This window comes from Cricetulus griseus, chromosome X (genome assembly GCF_003668045.3).
Source record: "Cricetulus griseus strain 17A/GY chromosome X, alternate assembly CriGri-PICRH-1.0, whole genome shotgun sequence".
Taxonomy (NCBI): domain Eukaryota; kingdom Metazoa; phylum Chordata; class Mammalia; order Rodentia; family Cricetidae; genus Cricetulus; species Cricetulus griseus.
In genome coordinates, this window is record NC_048604.1 from 98,829,271 (window position 1) to 98,852,366 (window position 23,096).

A 23,096-nucleotide genomic window follows, 5' to 3' on the forward strand; every position below is an offset into this window, starting at 1 on the left:
CCCATCATGGCACACTTCCTCCAATGAGGCCACACCTCCTAATAGTGCCACTCCCTATGTGCCAAGCATTCAAACATATACATAAGGGGGCCATTCCTATTCAAACTACCACAGATTTATTTTTTAATTTTTTATTTAAGATTTTATTTATTTATTATGTATACAACATTCTGCTTCTATATATATCTGCACACCAGAAGAGGGCAACAGATCTCATAATGGATGGTTGCTGGGAGTTTAACTCAGGACCTCTGGAAGAACAGCCAGTGCTCTTAACCTCTGAGCTATCTCTCTAGCACTTATTTTTTATTTTTATGCATACAGTTGTTTTGCCTTCATGGCTGTGTATTACATGCATCGCTTCAGCCCCTCAAACTTTTAGATTCCATGTTAACCATACATTTGGTCTCAACTCTTATTTGTTTCACTTTGGTGTAATGTGTGCTTTCAAACTGTCTTAATCTTTTCGGGCTTCTATAACAGAATATCATAGAATGGGTGGCTTATAAACAAAATAAATACAATTTTTCTCACAGTCCTAGAGTTTGGAAAGTCCAACAGAAGGCACCAGCAGATCTGGTATCTGCTGAAGGCTGCTTTCTGGTTTGTAGACAGCTGTCTTCCCAGTGTCATCTCACTCCAGGCTTCATAAAAGGGCACTTATCCCACTCACAAGTGCAGAGTCCTCTTCATCTTATTGCTCCCCCAAAGGCCACATCTCCTACCATCATTACTGGAATGTCAGGAATTCAACATACAAGTTTAAGGGAGACACATTCAGTTCACTGCAATCAGCTATTTCTCTAGCCTTAAGAGTATCCCTGTTTCAGCCTTTGCTACGTAAGAAGCACACTCAAGCCTTAGCCCCTTTGCGCCTTCTACAAAAACTAATTTCCCCTCACTTAGTTCAAGGAATAACTCCCATTACCTTTAGGTCTTGGGCTTAATTCTTCCCTCCTTAGCAAAGTTTCCCTGGTTCTCTTATAGTAGGATTCTCCCATATCTTAAAACAAAACAAAACAGGGTGTCACCTTGTAGCCTTGGCTATCATGGAACTCATGATGTATCACAGACCAGGCTGGCCTCAAACTCACAGTGACCCAGCTGTCTCTGCTTCCCCAGGGCTGCGATTAAAGGTATGATACACAATACCCAGCCATTTTTTAAAATCACAACATTAATTTCCCCTTCCAATCTTTATTCACAAGTATAGTTAGGATTATATGCTTAAATATATATGCCTCTTCCCATATTCTGCAAGCCAACCTGGCTTTCAACCAGTATTTGTGGCTCAAATGAATAAGACAAACAGCACTATGAAGGTTGTGAAGGTGGCACTCTCATGAATGGAATTATTGTGACTTGAGCCAGGATGACAACAACACATGTGCTACCATGGACACAGGAAAGTTCACAAGGCCTCAACCCCAGATAAAGATACAGGCAACTAAGGAATCTTAGGAGTGGGAGAAATTGTCTCCCTCGAGAAAGAGCACACTAAGTGATTATCCAATACCAAATGATCAGCCCTGAAAACATACATACAAGTAACATACTACAGACTGGATAGGTTGTGCTTACATATTTAGGAATATACATATGGCCATGAATTTGAAAAATGGCAAGGAGGAATACATGGAAGAGTTTGGAGGGAAGAGGCCAGGAGGAAATGATGTAATTACATTATAATCTCGACTATTAAAAAACTTTAAGAGGGAAACGTTGCAGTTGTCAGCCAAAAAGAAAGCAGTCCTGGCACAAGATGCTGCAGCCCCCTGAAGCAAGGCTTGATAGCCATTGGGAACATGCCTTCGAGAAACCCAGAGTATTAGAAAAATGAAGACATGAGGAAGAAAGTTATAAATTACTGATATCAAACCTACATGGGATATAGATTAAAGGAACAGGGATAACTGAAGTACAGGGAGCTTTGGGACAGGAAGATAGCATGTAAAGAGATGCAATTCTCTTCCTTCTTTCAACTCTCCTACCTTCCATCCCATTAAATTTAGACTCGCTCTAATTATTGCCCTGGTCGCTCCTCTTTGTGCCTGAGCTTTTTGGTATGATGCCCACTTAGTTCATGCAGCTAGTGTTAATTGGGACATGCTATAAATGAGTGACAGTAGGGTCTTTGAAGGCTAAGCACAAAATCAGCAAAAAGTTCACTTACAGTTCTTACACTGATTTCATGTTAGAAATATAATATCTTTGATATATTATGTTAACTAAAATATATTAGAAGAATTAACTTATTTGTTTATTTGAACTGTTAAATTATATTTACTGTTTATTTACTGAATGTATATGGGTGCATTCCCATATGTGGAATATGGGAATATGTGTATATTCTCCATATGTGTCTGTTTGCTTACATATATGGCTGTGTACCATGTGCATGTCTGGAGCCTGCAGAGACCTGAAGAAAATGTTAGATGCCGTGAGATTAGAGTTATACACAGTTGTGTGCCACCGTGTTGGTACTGGGAATTGAACCTAGACCCTCTAGAAGAGCATGCAGCCAATACTCTTAACCAATGAACCATCTGTCTAGATTTTATTTGTACTTTAAAAAAGGAAGCATTTGAAAACCTATATGGCTCATATTTGTGACTCATGTTGCACATCTATTGAACAGCACCATCCATGAATAATTCTTACAGTAATTATATGTTAAAGACATCAACATCCAGAATATACAAGATTAAATAAAATATATCACAAAAATTAATCAGTTTTCCTTTCCCTTTCCTAACCCATTAGGAAAGTGAGAATGACCATTGTGGCTTATCCCCCTGCTGGGCAGCACTGCTCTCCACCCTCACTGGCTTTCTAGCCGGTCTTTGTCTTGAGGGCTGTGCTTTTTCTACAGAGCCAAAGACCATCTTTATAGGCTTTGGCCTAATGCTGGGATATACAGGCTCTCCTTAAGGCATTTCTCACTGTCACAGAAGCACAGATTGCCTTGCTGGACTATCAGGGTTGTGGGGGAAACCCTGATGCTGGAGTGACTAAGCAGTGGAATCACATGTCATTATCAATCATCACAGGGAACGAAGCCTGCATTTCCTGTGCTTAGCTCCAGGGCTTCTTGTTAGTCCCAGGGAGCTGAAGATAACCCCAAGATCACCAAGAGATTCCAAGGAGCTTTCAATCTCAAATACAGTTTGAAGCACCCAGAACCTATATCACCCAGGAGTTATCAGTGAATTTTTGTTTGGTCTGTTTTTGAGACAGGGTCTCACTATGTAACTCAGACTGGCCTGGATCCATAATCCTCCTGCTTTAGATTTCTGAATGCTTGTGTTGAAATGACAAGTGCGAGCCATTATGCCAAACTTTTAAAATAACTTTAAATGGGCTGGAGAGATGGTTCCATAGATAAGTGCACTTGCTATTCTTGCAGAGGACATAAGTATGGTTCCTGGCACCAACATCTGGCAACTCAAAACCACCTGTCACTCCAGCTCCACCGGATCTGATTCCTTTTTGGCTTCAAAGGGCACCCACACATGTGGCACACATACACATGTACACATAACTAAAAATAGTAAAAAGAAAATGTAAAAAGAAAAGTTTAAAATGTGTTCATTAATTTATTTTTGCCTATTTAATTATGTTTGTTTGTTGCTGCTGGGATTACAATAAATGGCCACCATCTACCATGCCTGGCTATACAATTTTTTTTAACACAACTGAAGTTTATTAAGAGACATTTTAAACATCAATTATTTTTTTCTTGAGTCAAGGTCTCACTCTGTGGCTCTGGCTATCATAGAACTTACTATGTACACCAAGCTGGTCTTGAACTCCTAGAGATACGATGTCTCTGCCTCCCAAGTGCTGGAATTAAAGGTATATACTACTACTCCGGGTTTAACACAGGTTTATAAGTACAGGGGGAAAAAACAAGGAAAGAATAAGATATACCCAAGTGTAGGTATGGACTTCTTAAAGGAGAGTCACCTAAATAGCCCCCCTCAGATTTACTTATTTATTTTTATTCATGTGTCCATGTCTACGTCCAACATGTATGGTGTGTGTGTGTGTGTGTGTGTGTGTGTGTGTGTGTGTGTGTGTGTGTGTGTGTGTGTGTGTGCCTGAGGAGACCAGAAGAGAGTGTCAGATCCTCTGGGGCTGGACTTATGGGTAGATGTGAGCTACCCAACATAGGTGCTAGTTCTCTGCAAGAGCAGCAAGAGCTCTTAACTGCTGAGCCGTCTTTCCAGCCCCCTAAGCAAGCTTCATAAATGTTATTGTTGTACAGGCTTTGTGTTCTTCAGAATTAAATGGGGGGAATAATAAAACAATGTTGTAAAAACTCCATACAGGAATATTCAGTAGAATTTCTTCTGAAGATGGAAACTTCCAGTGTGGTAACTATTAGGCACACATGGTTAAAAAATATTAATGGATTTAAATTGACATGTAAATACATGAGACTAGTGACTACATTTTTTCCTTTTCATTTTTGTCTTTTATTTCTCTTTCTCTTTGTAGTTTCATATTATGTTTTTAGTGGCTGTATTTTATATAGTGCAGTTCAATAATTCCAATGTTTCTCCTCCTTATTAAAAAAAAAGCCAGATGTGGTGATGTACAGCTGCAATTCCAGCATTAAAGAAATGAAGACAGGAGAATCAGATTTAAGGGCAGCCTCAACTACAAAGCAATTTTGAGGCCAGCCTTGGCTACATGAAACCCTGTTTTAAAAAACAATGGTAGGAAGATCAAGAACATTAAGCATCAGTAATGTAATAACAAATCTGTACCATTTTTATTCTCCATCATCTTCTTTATACCTTTCATTAAATTAAAAATTACTAAATCATAAATTCATTTTCCTATGTTTTAAGATCTTATGCCTAATTTTTTAATGTAACAATTAGGCTAAATGGTACTCTGAGTGAAAATGATTTTATTTTCATCTCTGATAATGGGCATATAGTTTATTAAGTCCTCGAGAGTTACTGACTGCATCTTGGGAAAACAGCAAACAGTAATTTGAATTACAGCCCATGATTACTTAACAGAGAAAAAAGGTAGAAGGCAATGAACACAATGCTTCATGCTTCTGAATCTGCCACAATCTCCTACTTCCTTTATTCCTCCTGCTTTACACTCCCTTAAAATGGTCAGATTTGAAGCAGAGTGTAGAATATTGCCACTCCCAGTGACTAAGGCAGGAAGATCAAGATTTTAAGGTCACGAGTTGGAAGTCAGCCTGGGCTACATAAGGCCAGACAAACAACACATAAAATGGTCAGATTTGAACACCTGAGACAAATACTGAACCTATGATGATGACAAAGATGATGAAGATAAGAATGATCCTGATGGGGTCTAGAGAGGTGGCTCAGGGATTCAGAGCCCATGGTGCTCTTGCAGAGGACCTGGGTTTGGTTCCCAGCACCCACATGGTGGTTCACAACAATCTGGAACTCTGGTTCCAGCAGATCTGAGTACTTCTGACCTCCAAAGGCACTCCCAAACACACATGCGGTGCACAGACATACATGCAGGCAAAATACACACAAAATAAAATGAATAAATCTTTTTTAAATGATCATGATATTAAAGGAGCTGCCATAAATGAATTTCTAACCTCTGACAACCTCGAGTCCTTCTTGTCTCTGAGTAGCTGGCCTTCTGTTGGGCTACTGAGCTGTCAAAAACAATGAGTATTGTCTTTACAACCAAGCAGAGGAAGGATGGGCTGGCAGAAGAGGAAACATGCTCACTGGCACAACAAAGGCCATAATATTCCCCTGCCTGAAACAAGGTTAGGACTGTTATATGCCAAGAGCCACATAAATGCAAACTGTGCCCTATTTTCCCCACCAGGTTAGAAACAAGAACATGTCTTAATATTTGAGAGATTAATCAGGGGAAGTTGACTTTCTGTCTAAAGCAAACGGTCCTAAAGACACAGCAGACAAGATTTTTAGATGTTTAACTTGCAATCTTCTGCTAAAACCCAAAAGAGGAAAACTTTAGTAGCTGGATCAATATGACTAATTGTTTCCATTTTAGGCCTTAGACCACAAAGTACCAGAATTCACGGCAAACCAGTCTGGATAGGATGTGGCCATGCTTGTAGGAAGCCACACCCAGCAACCAGAAATTTCTTATGACTCAGGCCAATTTCTTTTAATAAGACACCCAGTGCTAAAGACAAGCAAGGGAACTTACAGTTAAGATAGAGGCAGTTTCAGAATCCTGGCCTTAAGCTACATTAACACTGTCATTGGCAAGCATTTTATTTTTTACCCATCTTTGAATTATATACATAGGAGTTATCGAAAAACCTAGATCTCAGTGCAGGACAACATTCAAAAGTCTGTGTGAGGTTTTGTTTTTTTTCTCTGATAGTGGAAAATTTTCTTTAGTGCTATACTTAGCTACTTCATCTGCCCATAAACACAAATGTACACACAATCTTTTCTCCTCATCTCAACAGTTCTTATCCAGGGAGCAGTTTTGTTCCCTAGAACTCATTGGGAAATATCTACAGACACTTTTAGTTCTTATAACTGGGGAGGGGGCTGGGACTAGGATCGAGGGAGTAAATATGATCCCCCACAGCCCTGCATCCATGCCAGGGTGGAGAATTCCTGCAACACCATGACGTGGACAATAACTTGTGTCTCCAAGGGAGCCACAGGGCATTGAAAGAAGACCATCTGCTGCCTCATTTGATCTCATGGGTTTACAGCAGAGCACACACTTACAAAGCTGGTCGGCTAGATTAACTCTGGAATTTATGACTCCAGACAGAATATTTTGTTTGGATCATGAAGACAATGACCCTCTTGTAAAACTTAATATGCAAATTCTATAAATGTAAGATCCACTGCAACAGTTTGCAGTCTGTGCGTCAACCTTAGTCAAAAGAAACAATAAGATATCAGACTTCAAGGCATTTCAAGGTTTTCATAGCTGTGGTCCACTTTCAGTGTGACATCTTTGAGCATGCTAAAACAGGTCTAAAAGGACTTTCCAGATGTCTACTGTTTTTACAGTCATGTTCACAGGTTTTTTTGTTTTGTTTTGTTTTTGAGACAGGGTCTCTCTGTGTAGCCTTGGCTGTCCTGGCACTCACTCTGTAGACCAGGCTGGCCTTGAACTCACAGAGATACACCTGCCTCTGAGATTAAAGACATGTACCACCACCCAGCATGTTCACAGTTATTAGTGTGTATAATCCCACACTGAAGTTTGTACAGGTGACTAGCAACCAATCTTTTCACTCTGCTAAAGGAATGGCGTACTCACAGGCTCGGTTCCGGGTTCTGAATGTGCAGGTGTAGAGACTGCAGGACCTTACTGGCATAGACCTAGGAACCTGGGACCTTCTCCACAGCAATGTCCTTGGAGATGCTTGCAGAATCCCTCTCAGGTGATTCATCACTGTCATCTTTACCTTGGAGTTGCCAGCAGTGGCCAAACACCTCAGAGGGAGCCTAAAAACCTGGAGGAGAACAGAAGGAAAGCTATTATACCATAGGGAGTGAAAAGCCCAGGGACACCTCAGAAAAGGACAACACTGGGAGGGCTAGTTCACACCCTGACGTGGGGGTGGGGCAAATGAGAGTCAATAGTTTATTCACTCTTGTTTTTCAAACTGAGTGCCTTGGTGGCATGCAGGATTCAGAGGACTGACTCATGAGTTTAGCCATTCCCTCCGAGTTGGCAAACACTAGAAGCCCAGAGAAAAGATTCTTGTTCGTACACATAAAGACTGTTTGTAGTACCTATGGTTTCTTAAAATTAAAAGAAAATTCATTCCCTTGAATCCTAATTAGTTACCCAGTATGGTATTTTCATGTAGGAAGAATTCGATGATTAATGTTCCTTTCAGGAAGCCTGAATTTAAAAACAACAACAACATTTGTTTCTGGCTTGCTTTTAAAAAACAACAACAGCAGATACATCCTGCCAAAACAGTTCTGGGTAGTTTTGAAATCTAAGTTTAAGTATAAGCTGTGACTCTTGCCAGTTTTTAGTGTAACACTGGCTCTGGAACATAGAAAAAAATGGACAAGGGTAAGTCCTAAATCTTGTCTCTACCACACACACTCACAGTGAGAGTCTCAGAGCATTGCTTCCCAAGGTATTCATCAGAGTCGTGGTGACACCAACTCTGGACATTTCCCTTCCAGCAGCCCCTCACCCTTACTCCACTATTGCTTCATTAACGGCTGCAGACTCCTGTCCCTGTAACAAGTGAACAGACAGGTTCTGAAATTTAAAAAGGCACTAAAACAAACCACACACACACACACACACACACAACACACACACACACACACAAAAAAAAAAAAAAAAAAAAAAAAACTTGTTTAAAGCCCACATTCAGCAGGGCGGTGGTGGGGCACACACCTTTAATCCCAGCACTCTGGAAGCAGAGGCAGGCATATGTGAGTTTGAAGCCAGCATGATCTACAGAGCTAGTTACAGGACAGGCTCCAAAAGTTACACAGAGAAACCCTGTCTCAAAAACCTAAAATAAATAAATTAATTAATTAATTAATTAATTAATGCCACATTCATTCCTAAAGCCATTCTTCTGCCTTCTGTGCCTGGTTTATTCCTGCTAACTGCTTATGTGACTGACTATAGAGCTACTTCCTTAAAGGCTTCCTTGACCACACACTTACCAGGTTAGCCTAACACCCTCTTCTTGGTGCTTGTCACAGCTGAATAAAGTAGATCAGAAATGCAGTTCACAACTCCATTCTACCCAGAACCTAAGCTCCATGGTGGGAGCAGTTGTGTCTGTCTTGGTCATGGCTACATCTGTTAGGTGCAAAGCCTTAAAAAAAAACATGGGTTTGGGGACTGGAGAGATGGCTCAGCAGTTAACAGCACTGGTTGCTCTTCTGGAGAAACAGGATTCAATTCCCAGAATTCATATGATGGCTCACAACCATCTGTAACTCCAGTTCTAGGGGATCCAAAGCCCTTTTTTTGGACTCCACAGATATTATAGGTACAGAGTGTACAGACATATATGCAGGCAAAATACCTGTACACATAAAGTTTGAAAAAAAATAGAACATGGCTTTGAGGACCTGAGCAGGTTTCTTTGTGGTGGTGAATTGTAGATACTGTTTTTTTAATAAACCCTAATTTTAAGAACTGAGAATTGTGGCACAGCAGCCAGCATGTATTGGAACAGTACCAGGGGTCTTTCCTAGGGTTCTGTTTTATTTTTTACGGTGTTAATTATCTCAAGGTCTCAAGTATGCGAGGCAAGTGCTTTCCCACAGAGTTATACCCTCAGGCCATATGGTTTGTTTATATTTTTGATAGACCTTTTCAGAGAAGCATCTTGTCTCTTTTTTCACCCAAGACAGTTTCTCTCCGTGGCTCTGTAGGCCAGGCTGGCCTCGAACTCACAAAGATCTACCTGCCTCTGCCTCCCGAGTGCTGGGATTAAAGGTGTGTGCCACCACCGGCCCGGCTCCTGACTCTTCTTATAGGACCTAAAAGATCCACAAAGTCTTGCCTGATCTAAATAAGAAGCTACCAGAGTATGAGTCTAGTCTAGGCACTCAGGGGGTGGGAATTCTCTCAACACTTTTTATTGCTGTCTCAACATTTATTATAATTTCCTTTGTTCCAGATACTATGTTGGATACCATGATTTTAAGGAGGGATAAAAGTCATTGAAAAAAATCTTGATACATGCTATTTATGTTATGTTGCTAGAGGGAAAGAAGCCGGTTTCATCTCTGTTGTATATTTCAGCTTACACTTCCAGGGCATCATTGAGGGGAATCAGGGTAGGAACTCCAGGATGATCTTGGAGCAGGTACCATGGAAGAATGCTGCCTGATGGCTTGCTTGCCTCACGGCTTGCTTTGGCTCAAGCTCAGCTAGCTTCCTTATATAGCTCAGGACTACCTGGGCTACATGAGACCCTATCTCAAAAAGGAGTGCAGGGGAGCTCTAGATAGCTCAGTGGGAAAAGGTGCTTGCCATACAAGCCTGGAGACCTGAGTTTGATCCCTGGAACCCATGGTGGAAAGTTAGAAGTGACTTCCAGAAAGTTGTAGAAGTTGTCAGGGAATGGTTCTGCCTGCAGTGGGCAGGGTCCTCTGGCATCAATTAAAAATCAAGACAATCCCTCTCAGATACAGACACAACTTGATAAAGATAACTGAGACTCACTTTTCAGGTGACCCTAGTCTGTGTCATACTGACAGGAAATGCTAACTAGAACAAATCTACATACAAACCTACATATTAGTTTCTCCCACCACTACTGATTAAACAAGAACAAGAAAATATGCCATTATTATGTTTGTGTTTACAGAAATTGTGATGAACAAATACATTTGTTAAAAGGAAATGGCTTTGTCACTTCCGCTTCAAATGCAGTCTATTCCAGATTTGTTAACTGGTGTGACATGCTAAACATTTGTTGGGTCCTGAGTATTTTGAAGATTAAAACATACTGATCAGTCAGTGTAGTGCTTTGTGCCTATGACCCCAACACTTTGGAAATAGAGGCAGGAGGATCAGAAATTCAAAACCATCTGTGAGTTTGAAGCCAGCCTGGGCTACATTAGACCCTATCTCAAAAAGGAGTTCAGGGGAGCTCTAGATAGCTCAGTGGGAAAAGGTGCTTGCCATACAAGCCTGGAGACTGTGAGTTTGATCCCTGGAACCCATGGTGGAAAGATAGAACTGACTTCCAGAAAGTTGTAGAAGTTGTCTTGTCGTCTCACTGACACAGGTGCACATGTACACCCATGCATAAAAATAAGAAGAATGTAAAATAATCTTGCTCAAAATGACTACCAAAACCCACCCTAACATCATCTACATCTCACAGCTGAACCAGAGTAGGGGAGTTTCTCGTCTACTGTAAAGTAAAACCACATTGTCTTATATAAAGACAAATGAAGCACATGCAGTACTGACAATAGGAAACTATGGAAACAGACGGCAGACTGATGGTTGCTAGGGTGTGAGTGAAAAGGAAAACAGCAACTGGCCACTTACTAGGTAGGAGTTTGTTTTTGAGGTGATGGAATATTTTGGAACTAAACAGAGGTGGCAATTATACAAAGCTGTGAAGATTCTAAATGCTACTGCAATTTTCTCTTAGAGAAGTTACTTTCATTTTGTGTGACTTTTTAGCTTAACGTTTGTATTCTATCAAACAAAGAACCAAGGAAAGATGCAGCAAACCATTTCACAGGAAGATCTTTACCATGCTATACTTTCTGCCTCGGATAGAAACAGCTCTCAACAGTTTGGTCTTGACAAAATAAAGAAAAGGGACAACATAAAGAAAAGTTGGGAGATACTCCAGATGTATTTCACTACAGTCTTAAACACTTCTTCCAAAGAAGAATATTAGATGAAAAACACAAAGTAAAAATACACATGCAGAAAACTGGTATCATGAGCCCCACCCACCCAGTGCCAAAGCAAGGAGGCAAAGGATGTGATCTCAGCCTCCTCTCCCTCTTCAAGCACAGTCCTGCTATCCGATGGTTAGGCACTAGCTGCTTTCCTCTGTACTGCTGTCTGTGATCTTGCTCCTTTTGGGCTACAGGGAAGAAGGAAGGCAAGTAAAAGGAGAGAGAAGTCACACCAGCAGTGACTGTGTCTAGAAATAACAGGAGCAGTTACTTTCTATAGTTAGTCTCCAAGGAACAGTCAAGGGTTCCAGGCGGTTACACTGGTCTCTCACCTAGTCCCCAGCATGCAGTGTGCATTACTTTGTCAAATGCATACCCTAGAGCAACAAAGGAGGAAAGACTGGTAAGATGTTTCTGATGGTTGAGAGTACTCACTTCTATGACTCTCCCTAAACTTTTTAGGGAAGTGATTTCTAAACTCTGTGTAAATTTGCTCAAAATGTGTTTGAAATTCTCAAACCACAGTTAAAATAAATTGTTTATAATTTTATATGTTTTTGAGTATATACATTTTGGATAAAGCATGTATGCTAAGCCAGACTCAATATTTAAACATAACCTTGTAAGGAACATGTGAGAAGATTACTTTGCTAGGGAGGTGAGGAGATAGCTTGACCTGTAAACTGCTTGGTATGCAAGCATGAAGATATGAGTTAGGATCTCCAGTACCCACGTAAAAAGCAGAGTATGCCTATAATCTCAGCACTGGGGAAACAGACAGCAGGATCCCTACAGCTTGCTGGCCAGTCTAGACAATTGGCGAGCTCCAGTTTGAATAAGTGACCCTGTCTTTAAAAAAAAAAAAAAAAAAGCAGGCAGTAACGGAGAAAGATACACACACATTATCTTGATAGTGTCTTCAAACAAATAATACTGTGTTTTCAAAGATCTTCTTTAACTGAGCAGCATTACAGAATAAGAGCTCGATGACCACCTCAATTCATCATTTCATTCAGCTTTCTTTTCTTAATCTTTTATTATGGAAAACTTCAAATTTATTCAGTGGGCCCTTTGTACTTGCATCCATGGATTCAAACAAACATGAACCAAAAATATATGTAAAAGAACTATACCTGTTTTGGACATATGCCACTTATTTTCAGTTGGATTTTTTTGTAATTTAAACTTGTTTTTCACAGGGTATAGTGGTACATATCTATAATACCAGCACTTGAGAGGCTGAGGTAAGAAGATTTCTAATTTGAGGCTAGCCTGGACTACCTAGTGAGACTCTTTCCAAAAAAAGGGCATCAAAATAAATAAAAACAATATTTAACATACATAAAACACAAAACTGCATATTTATAGAGTACTATATGACATTTCAACACATGTATATATTATGACTGTGCCATTTTATATAAAAGACTTGAGCATCTACAGATTTGGTTTCTGATTAGATCATAAAATTAATCTCTATGGATATTGAGAGATGACTGTATAGTGAAAATGCTATCTTAACACCAGATGTGTACTGGGTAGTGGTAGAGCATGCCTTTAATCCCAGTACTTGGAAGGCAGAAGCAGGGAAGATCTCTGTGTGTTCGAGGCCAGCCTGGTCTACAAAGCAAGTTCCAGGACAGCCTGGGCTATACAGAAAAACCCTTGTCTCAAAAAACAAAACAAAACAAAACAAACAAAAAACCAGCTATGTACCCAGCATTCTATTTCAACAATGTTTTTATTAATACCCCCACTTCCCCTCCTTGGATCATTTTAAAGATTTGTTTGTTTAGTTTGTGTGTGTGTGTGTGTGTGTGTGTGTGTGTGTGTGTGTGTGTGTATGTGTGTGTGTGTTGTTTTTTTTGTTTATTTGCTTGCTTGAGACAGGGTCTCAATTTATAGCCCTGGCTGGTCTGGAACTGGCTATATACACCAGACTGACCTTGAACTCAGATATCTACCTGCCTCTGCCTCACAAGTGCTGAGATTAAAACCATGCGCAACCATGTCTGGCTTCCCTTCCTTTTGGCTTTTTTTTTTTTTTAAACTCAATCTCACTATGTAGCCCAGTCCAGCCTGTAACTCACTATGTAGCCCAGGCTGGCCTTGAACCTGCAGGGAAGGAATCTTCTGCCTCTGTGTCCCTAGTGTTGGGATTCTAGGCATGCAGCACTACATCCAGCAGTTTCCGATAATTATAAATGTCATTTTAAAAAGCCAATGACATCAAACAACCGCATCTACTCTGAACTTCCTCTATAAAGTGGATTTGAGACTAACATGGAATTTAAAGCTATCAGGAGATGTAAGGAAAACTTTCTTAGCCCTGTGCTTTGTCTGATGTCTGAATTGAGTTCCATTCCCACACTGAAGCAGTAGTGAACAGTTATCTGATGGACAGCAGTGTATTGGGGTATTGAGCAAAGAATATGCCCTCTCCTCACTCCGCAAAGATTGCAATCTACAAGGAAAAACAAATACTTTTGGCTTTTCCTAGCTTTAAAATTTTGTGCTAAAACATGCATAATTGCCATTTTAGCCAATTTTAAATCTACAAATTCATTACATTCATAAAGTTATGTCACCATCACCCCTATTTGTGTGCAACCTTTTTCATCATCCATCCCCAGTGTAAACTCTGTATTTATTAAGTAATACCTCCTCCCCAGCCCTTGCTAACCTCTAGTCTACTGTGAGTCCCTATGTATCTGTCTATTCTAGGTACCCCATATAAATGGAATTCTTCTTTTGTGGCTGACTTACTTCATACTATATATAATAGAATGGGAAATTCTTAATTAAAACTGGGTGTGATGATAGCCACAGTGTAGTGCAATAAGAACACAAGAGGCAAGGCCTCTAAGTTTTAGAGTAGAGGCATCCTGATTCAACAGGAGGGGTAAAAGTGCAGAGAAGGATAAGGGAAACCAGGCAAAGTGATATGAGGAGGGTGATCAGGTACCAAAGCCCCAGAGGACAACTGCGGTTGAAATGGGCAGAACTTAGCTTTATCCTGTGAACAATGTCAGTGTGGGGGGCGCGGGGGAGGGCGGATATGGGCATACAGGCAAAGGTTCCAAAGACAAAAAGACTCCATTCTTACTTAGGGTAAGTGGTATGAGAGACTTAGTAATTTTCAGGAAGATAATACCAGGTACAGTGTGTACTCAACAGAAGGAGAATGCCAGCTCAGCCTTCAAATGGAAGGTTGTGATAAGACAAGGCCAAGTGTATGCCTGCTGGGCACAAATTGTACAAACAGATGGATGGACACACACATGGCCAGAGCGTGAGGTCCTGCACATGCACTCTCTGGGGGCATGCTTCCCAGAGAAGTCTTGCCTATGGCTTCATGCCTCAGGGTCATCAGGAAATGCCTGAGGTGAGGCTCAGCTGTTTGGCAAGCTGAGAATCAACACAGGTGAATGCCTCACACTCAACATTCAGTCACATAACATCCAGGCTGATGATCCCTAACACCTGGCCCAGAAGCTCTTTTATGCATCTCAAGACTGGCTTTTTTGGGACTGGGGGGGGGGGTCAGAATGGCTGTAGGGGACCTGATGTCACCCTTAATCTGTCATGTTCCAGAAGGGCCTGTAGTGATCTGGAAATCTGAACCTCCATTGCTTACCTCACTGTAGGGGACCTTGGCTCTTCAGGCTTTCTTTTGTGTTATATGAGCAAAACAAAGCAACGACAGGGAAAAGAGGATAAGTCTTGGTTGGTATTGTGCTTGCCTAAAACGTATGAAGCCCTGTGCTTGAGCCCCAGAACCCCCCCAAAAGCAGGCAGGGTGGCTCAGGCCTGTAGTCCTAGTACTCAGAACTCAGGAGACAGAGGCAGGAGGATCAGAACTTTAAGGTTGGCCACCGAGGGAGTTCAAGTCAAGCCTGGCTTTTGAAAAGAACGTATTTTTTTAAATCCAAATATCGCCGGGCGTTGGTGGTGCATGCCTTTAATCCCAGCTCGGGAGGCAGAGGCAGGCCGATCTCTGAGTTTGAGGCCAACCTGGTCTCCAGAGCGAGTGCCAGGATAGGCTCCAAAGCTACACAGAGAAACCCTGTCTCGAAAAACCAAAAAAAAAAAAAAAAAAGGTGAAGATATTTCTGAACCTCCTTCCCACCATCCCAAGTCTTCTATTAGTACCTTAACTGCATTGGCCTTGCAGATGCCAGGGCATGCAATGGAAGGCAGGGCTGGATGGTGTTCTGAGATTCATGTGGGAGAATACATGTTTCCAAGAGTCTAGAAGCATTTTGGATGTCATTCCGTGTAATGGATGTTTCCTGATCAATCTAGCAGAAGAGCACAGGATGGGGAACAGCAGGCAGAGTAGACCCAGACAAAGTCAAGGAAGTGATTGTCAATCACCCTTCATTCATTTTTAGTTTCTTTTTATGTTTGTTTGGTTTTTTATTTCAAGACAGGATTTCTCTGTAGCTTTGGAGCCTGCCCTAGAACTCACTCTGTAGACCAGGCTGGTCTTGAACTCACAGAGATCTGCCTGTCTCTGTCTCCCTCCCAAGGGCTGAGATTAAAGGTGTGCACCACCATCACCTGGCCTTCATTTTTAGTTTCCTCAAGATGGCAATTGAACACCTATTGAAGGCCAGGCACTCTTCTAGGCTCAGGGGAACAAAGCAAAGTTAGTTCCTACCCTTGTGAAGCTTATGTTTTACAAGGGAGACATAGATAGTAGGCAAGTAGTGTTGTAAGTCAGTTGTAGAGGTGATTCAAGTATATTCAATGCTATATAGATCAGGATATAGTGAATCTGGAGCACCACTGGGGTGGGAGAGTTACATGCAGCCTCATTGACAAGGTGATATTTGAGCTAAGGACTGAAAGGGGTAGATAATTTGTTAAATAGCTATCTAAATAAAAGACATTCTAGGTAAGGCAAAATGTTTGTGCAAAGACCCAAAGTAGAAGTTAACTGGCATATCAAAGGGGTAGTTAGGAGGCTAAGATGGCCAAAGCAAAGTGACCAGGATAAAACAAGGAGAAGATGAGATCCAAGGCAATGGATGTCATATACTATAGACTTCTATTTCTCTACATCACAGTTTCTCAACCTTGGCATTGTTAACTAGAAGACTCTTGGTTTCAAGAGACTGTCCTGTGCATTGTAGGGTATTTACCATAATCCCTACTGTCTAGGCTCCAGTAGAAGCTAATAGCACCTACACCAGAGCTGGAAAAACAAAAGGTCTCTAAACAGTGTCAGATGTTGCCTGGTGGAAAAGGTTGTCCCAGGTTTCAAACAGTGTTCTCAGTGAAATGAGGGCAAAAATAGGGATTTTTGACTAAAGAAGTAGCAATCTGACTTATATTTATGCAAATCACTCAGTGTTACCTATTAAAAAATCCCTTGAAGTTGGGTTTGGTACATATCTATAATCCCAGAATTTGAGAAGTTGAGGCAGGAGGACCACGATGACTTTGTCGTCAGCTTGGGCTACATAGCAAATGCCAGGCCAGTCAGAGCTAAAATAAACAAACAAAAAAATTCAAACAAAAAGCAGCAACGAAATGGCCCTGAGAGGTCTGAGAATATAGCTCAATGGTAGAATGCCATTTTGATATTGAAAAAGGCAGCAGGGTTTATACTGAATGAAAAAATAGAAGAAGGCATAGTTATTGCACAGCAGGTAGAATAAGAAAACAGAGAAACAAACCCTGGCATGAGGAACAGGAAAACATGGTGGTCTCGCCATCTACTGTACTTGATTGGAGATTCCAATGGGAGAATCAAGAGGAAAGATCTGGGATAGTCTGCAGTGCTGTTCTGGTGTGCAGGAGTGGGTATAAAGCTAGACAAAAAGGAAAATCAGCCCCCTCCAAGAGTTACAGGTGCAGAAAGACAATTAAAGTGCAACTGACCACAAAGGGACAATAAGTCCAGAAAGAAACTGAACATGGATGGTCAGGGGTGAAGAGAGCTCCAAGAAAATCTGAATAATTAGAAACCCACTTAAGAAATGCTAGCCTGCAGTATCTATAACAATACTTGGGTTTTTTAATGTTCAGGTCTAGGGTTGATCCTTTCTGTTAAACTGGAAGTAACAATTTCTTGAGAGTTGGTTATTTATAACTTACTGAACTCATATTGTCCAGTCTTGTTAAACAATAAATGGCTCTTAACTATCAAACACAGCACATCTCAATGTTCTACCATTACATATGACTGCAGTTCATGAAAAACTTACCTGTTTACATTTGCTCATAGAGATGCATCAATGTGTCATAGGGAAGCTAAGCTTTCTACATATGTGCCCTTTGCTATCACTAATTACATATGTAGATCCTTGGATTTTTATTGACATGTCTGCTGTTTTGCAGACTTAGAAACGTGAGGAGAAAATGTAAAAAGCTATTAAAGAATCATTCATCAATTGTGTAGTTACTGTGATTAGTTTGAACTCTGCCTGATTAAACTTTCTCTCTACAAAACAGGCAGCAGAAAGAAAATGTACTCTGAATAAAGGTTACAATCACATAGAAAGAAATGGTTTGTTTCTCATCAGATTGACTCTTGATTTCAAAAGGAAGCAGGCCTTTTGCAACTCCTCAAATCTGAATTAGAGATTATCTTGCCAAATCTTGATGGAGAAAGCTTAGCTTCCTCCTCTCACCCACTTCTTCCCTGGGAGCATGACTCCCATCTGAGAATGGTACCCTGGCTGCTTTGGCCTTCAAGGAATTCTAGCTTGATTTTAAAGGTTTTGAATTAAGGAAGAAACTCCTAAGAAGTGCAGGGGTTTTCTACTTCCAATATGCCAGTGAACAAACACCACCTACTCTGAGCAATGTGCAGGCCCTGCTAAGGGATCCGTGGCAGTTTCACTCACAAGAAAAATGGGGTTACTCCATAATCCAGCCCAGCTTTTAAACAGCAGCACGTATAGAAGACACCAGAGTATCAATAAAGGGAGACCAGGAAGCAGAAAACTAAGCGGTTTTCCATGGCTGAGAAGGCACAAGGGTTCTCCGAACTAAGGTGTGCCCATTAGTTCTTAATGTTTTTTGAACCTTCCCAGGGAAAGTACATGGAAAGGGAGGGCACTGACATTAATATTAACAAGTTGCCACAAGCTTTCTCAGGACAGAAATACTTAATTAAAAGGAATGTTGCAGAGAATGGCAGCCATCAACCATTCTGTATTTTGGAGGTACCTCTCCTCTAGGTCTTGGGCGGGGCACAAAAAGTTAAGGGCAGGAGTAATTTCAGAGTGAAAACGTTTTGATTTTTGCAAGCACAGCTGTGACAGTACTCCACAGCCTAGGGATAGCTGTGAGCCTGTCCCGTGCCCCTGGCTTAGTGGGGGTGGGGGATGAAGAAGAAACACCACAGCAGAGCCTTGCACCTCAGTTTCTGAAGGAAGTCTCAGAATAGGTAGCTTTTATCCTTGTCTCCAGCTGTTTATTAGCAGGCTGGACTTTCTAACTTAGATTCAACCTACTCTGGCGACATGCCCTCACAAGAGGCTGCTCCTTCCGTGCTCTCTCAAATTCTCTCAACTGCAAAAGAACTACGAGTCTGGTAACTCCCAATCGTGGAGAAAGGGGGACTGAAGCAGAGACAACGACGCCCATGGGAACTTAAGCAACAGAATCAACAGCTGTCGCTGCCCAGAGCCCCGGATCGGTTCGGAGGAGGGTCATGGGAAGGGTTGCGGCCCTCTCTGGGTCTGTGCATCCTCCCTGAGGCTCCCACTCCATTCGGCTGCCCATCCTTACCTGGACGATTCTCCAACAGCACTCAACAAGTGCCACTCGCAAGTTAGTTTCTCAGGACCTGCGACTGGGGAGTGTTCATCAAAGCCTCGCCCTCTGGCGGCCGTGCCACGCCCCCAGTCCTCCCAGCACTGCAACAGACTCAGGGACCGCCCTAGTCACGCCCCATTAGACCTGGAGCGCCTCTGCTCTCTGCTCTGACACATCCCTCCTACATAAGCCACGCCCCTAAACCCGAGTCAAGCCTCTGAGTTCCACACACACACACACACACACACACACACACACACACACACTACACACACACACACACACACCACACACACACACACACACACACACCACACCACACCACACCCCACCACCCACCCACCCCTGCCTCCCTCTCTTTGCCCGCCACAGGCAATGTTTTGGGGATAAAAGGAATATTTATTGGATAAAATCAGACTGCTGGTCTAAAAGCCTCTAAGTTCAAAAAGTGGCTTTCCTCAAGTTTCGTCCATCTCTGAATACCATGATTTTGACATGCTAAGGTCGAAACGTTGGACTTGTTCTTTCCAGCTACCTTTCAGCTCAATTTATCCATGTTTCTAAACATCCTGTGAACTTGAACTGTGGGTTCATGTTCCTTTCAACCAGTTTTCATATCCTTTAAACCGCAACTGTGAAATTGTGCCTCTAGCCCTCTGGCCTTGTCTGATTTTAAATGCAAGGCAAAGGTACCAAATAAGCATGCTCCTCTGTTTCCTGTAGTCTCTTACAGATGATTTTTCTTAGGCAACCAGTGCCCTCTTGCTATGCAAGGACTGAGGGTCTTGACATTAATCTAACTGAAATTGGTTGTGAAAGTAACACTCAGTTATCTTTCCTCCTTCCAGCCCAAGAAAAATGTGGAGAAGTTACAACCAGCTCGCTGCCCTTGTATTTACATCCCTGACTCACTCATTCAAATCATACTTGGTGTAGATGCTCCTCTGGCAAATAAGACAAACCTCAAGGTTCGTATAGTTTGATGTTGCCCCAGCTCCAGTTGAGATGTGACCACCCCCCCCAAATAAAATAAAATTCAAAAGGGAAGATGTAGCAAGAAGCTGATAGGTGAAGAGGATTTAATAGTAACTTGTCCTCCTCCCTCTTCTTTCCCATGAATGCACATTTCTTTCCTTACAGTTTTCTAAAGATTAAAAATTTATTTTTCATGTGTATGAATGCTTTGCCTAAATGAATATATGACCACCACAAGCATACCTAGTTCCCATGGAGGTCAGAAGAAAGCATTGGATCCTCTGGATCTGGAACTATGGCTGGTTGTGAGCTGCCATGTGGGTGCTGGGAACCGAACCCTGGTTTCTGCAAGACCACAAAGTAATCTTTACCTCTGAGACATCTCTGCCTCTGCCTCCTGAGTGCTTGGATTAAAGGCACGTGCCACTGCTGCCCAGCTTATAATTACTTCTTAAAGCATCTGTCTTTGCTTATAAATGAGTAGTAGGTGATAAAACCCAACATCTCCTATTGCTTACTGTTCATAGTACAAGCATGTATGTATCTCAAATCACATTTTAGGTAGTTTAACATAAAGTGAATAGACAGTAACATGCATTAAATCTCACAGGTCTTCTCAATCCCAGTAGCAGGAATATTACTGGGTGGCAAACACAGAAAGACGTTTTAAATTTTTTAAAGATTTATTTATTTATTTTATGTATATGAGTGCTCTATCTGCATGTACGCCTTTATGTCAGAAGAGTGCATCAAGTTCCACTACAGATGTTTGTGAGCCACCCTGTGGTTGCTAGGAATTGAACTCAGGACCTCTAGAAGAACAGCTGGTGCTTAAACTACTGGGCCATCTCTCCAGCCTACAGAAAGACATTTTATAGTAGTTCATGCAACAAATGCTCTGTAAATCTTTAATGGGTACCTACCTTTTCAAATGCATGCAAAAACACAATTTCTGCTCTCATAGCTGTGTGATTTGCTAGATGGCTGTACTTCTTCATATCCTAATAATAAAGACATAATGATTGCATATCAGTTCTTTCTTGACTCCTATTCCATTTCTGGCTTGAAGATGGTGAGAACAGACAAAATGTTGTCCTTGAAAGAACACATCACAAGAGAACATTTGATTAACCTTATTCTGGCCCTGAGAACCCTGCCTCATTTGTAACATGTTTCAATTGCAATTGTGTAAGAGAAAGAACTGAAGAACATAAGGGATTATGTGTTAGAGTGGGAAACTGAATAAGAGTGGATAATAAGAAAACAGTGAGAACAAAGAATGTTATAAGTAAATGAGGACTTATGGGAGAAAAAATAAATGGGGAATAAAAAGAAAATGAAGCCTGGTGTGATGGCATATACCTTTAATTCCAGCAGAAGCATGTAGGTCTCTGCAAGTTTGAGGCCAGCCTAGTCTATAGAGCGAATTTCAGGCTAAGGGAGGACTACACAGTGAGACCTTGTCTCCCAAAAGGGGTGGGGAGGGTGGCAGGTAATGGGAAATTGTGGCAGAGAGCAAGAGAGCAGACAGTTGTGAGAGAGAGACAGAGGCTTTGTTCTGGGGAGAAGAGAAGATCATGGGAAGAACTGTAATAGAGGCAAATTTATTTTGTGACATTTCACATGTAATGGTTATAACTTCATTAACTTGGCTGAAACACGATATCCAGATATTTGGTCAAAAACTATTCTGGGGGCTGGAGAGATGGCTAATCAGTCAAGAGTACTTTCTACTCTTACAGAGAACTCAGGTTTGGTTATTAGCACCCACGTGGTGGTTCACAACCATATGTAACTCCAATTCCAGGAGAGCCAGTGTTCTCATCTGGCTTTCTCAAGTACCAGGCCCAAACATGGTACACAGACATACATGCAGGCAAAACATCCATATATGTATAATAAGATCAGATAAATTAAAATTAGGAAACATTGTAGTCAGTAACAAGATTAAAAAGTAAATTCAGACTTCTGAACACAAAGGAAAAATTATTAAGATTGAACTGGTGGGTTGACTCTACATCCCATGTGCTCCTACCAAGAGAGTTATGACAAGTTTAAGATTTCCTCCAGTGTTCATAAAATGAAAACCACAGCTTGGTTTCTTTGTATGGTTCATTTTCATTGTCAACTTGACTGGATTTAAAATCACTTAGAAGATGGTAAAGCATACCTGTGGAGGTGTCCAAGAGTATGTTTCCAGAGAAGCTTGGACAGACCCACCCTGCATACATACAGCACTGTACCAAGAGCAGGTGATTCACACTGGATAAAAAGAGCAAAGGAGAAAGCAAGCCAAGCACTGGTGGCCTAGTTAGTTTTAAGTGTCAGTTTGATACAGCCTGGACTCACCTAAGGGAGTCTCGGTTAAGGGATTGCCCAGATCATGTTGGCCTGTGAATATGTGTTATGAGATATTTTGATCACATTCTGATACTCCTGAGACTGCCAATAAGGTTTACCTTGAATCAGAGGGCAGAGATAGCTACTAGCTGACCAGAAGTAGCTATAGAGGTTTTGGAGGACCCAGGACACATGGAGTGACACAGGAACTAGTAGGGAGGGGCTTAGAAAGATTCTCAGGCCCTTTTGGATGAAGGAAGGAGAGAAAGAGAGAGAGAGAGAGAGAGAGAGAGAGAGAGAGAGAGAGAGAGAGAGAGAGAGAGAGAGAGGAGGTCGCTGGTTACTTCTCTGCCCCTTTTCTAATCAATCTGGTTTTTATCCTGATATCTGACTCCTGGGTTTTATTTAATAATAGAACAATATAAGCAATTGTTTCAAATATGTCTGGGAGGAACTGTCTTGATTGTTAGTTGATGTAGGGCCAAGCTTATTATGGGCTGCACCATTCCCTAAACAGAAAGCCAACTAAGCATGTGTCTGTGACTGAGCCAGCAAACAATGTTCTTCCATGGTTTCCACTGTACTTCCTTGGCTGTGAATTAGTCCCTTGGTTGAAGGTAATGCTGTATG

At 41.4% G+C, this 23,096-nt stretch overlaps 1 protein-coding gene across 6 annotated transcripts in view; it reads right to left on the reverse strand.

The window, feature by feature from the left end:
• The window catches only part of Ca5b (carbonic anhydrase 5B), a 60,098-nt gene that overhangs the window by 35,478 nt on the left and 1,524 nt on the right, over window positions 1-23,096 (reverse strand). The window contains exons 1-4 of one of the 6 annotated variants that reach the window (XM_027432616.2): window positions 22,297-22,388; window positions 21,050-21,127; window positions 7,276-7,471; window positions 929-1,003 (exon numbers count right to left, since the gene is read on the reverse strand). In XM_027432616.2, the coding sequence (XP_027288417.1) occupies window positions 929-1,003; window positions 7,276-7,471; window positions 21,050-21,127; window positions 22,297-22,353 (406 nt within the window). In that variant the 5' untranslated portion in view covers window positions 22,354-22,388. Of the gene's footprint in view, window positions 1-928; window positions 1,004-7,275; window positions 7,472-8,083; window positions 8,107-19,124; window positions 19,276-20,369; window positions 20,431-21,049; window positions 21,128-22,296; window positions 22,389-23,096 lie in introns of those variants that run through there. The other 5 variants (XM_027432618.2, XM_027432619.2, XM_027432620.2 and 2 more) reach the window with 5 other exon arrangements.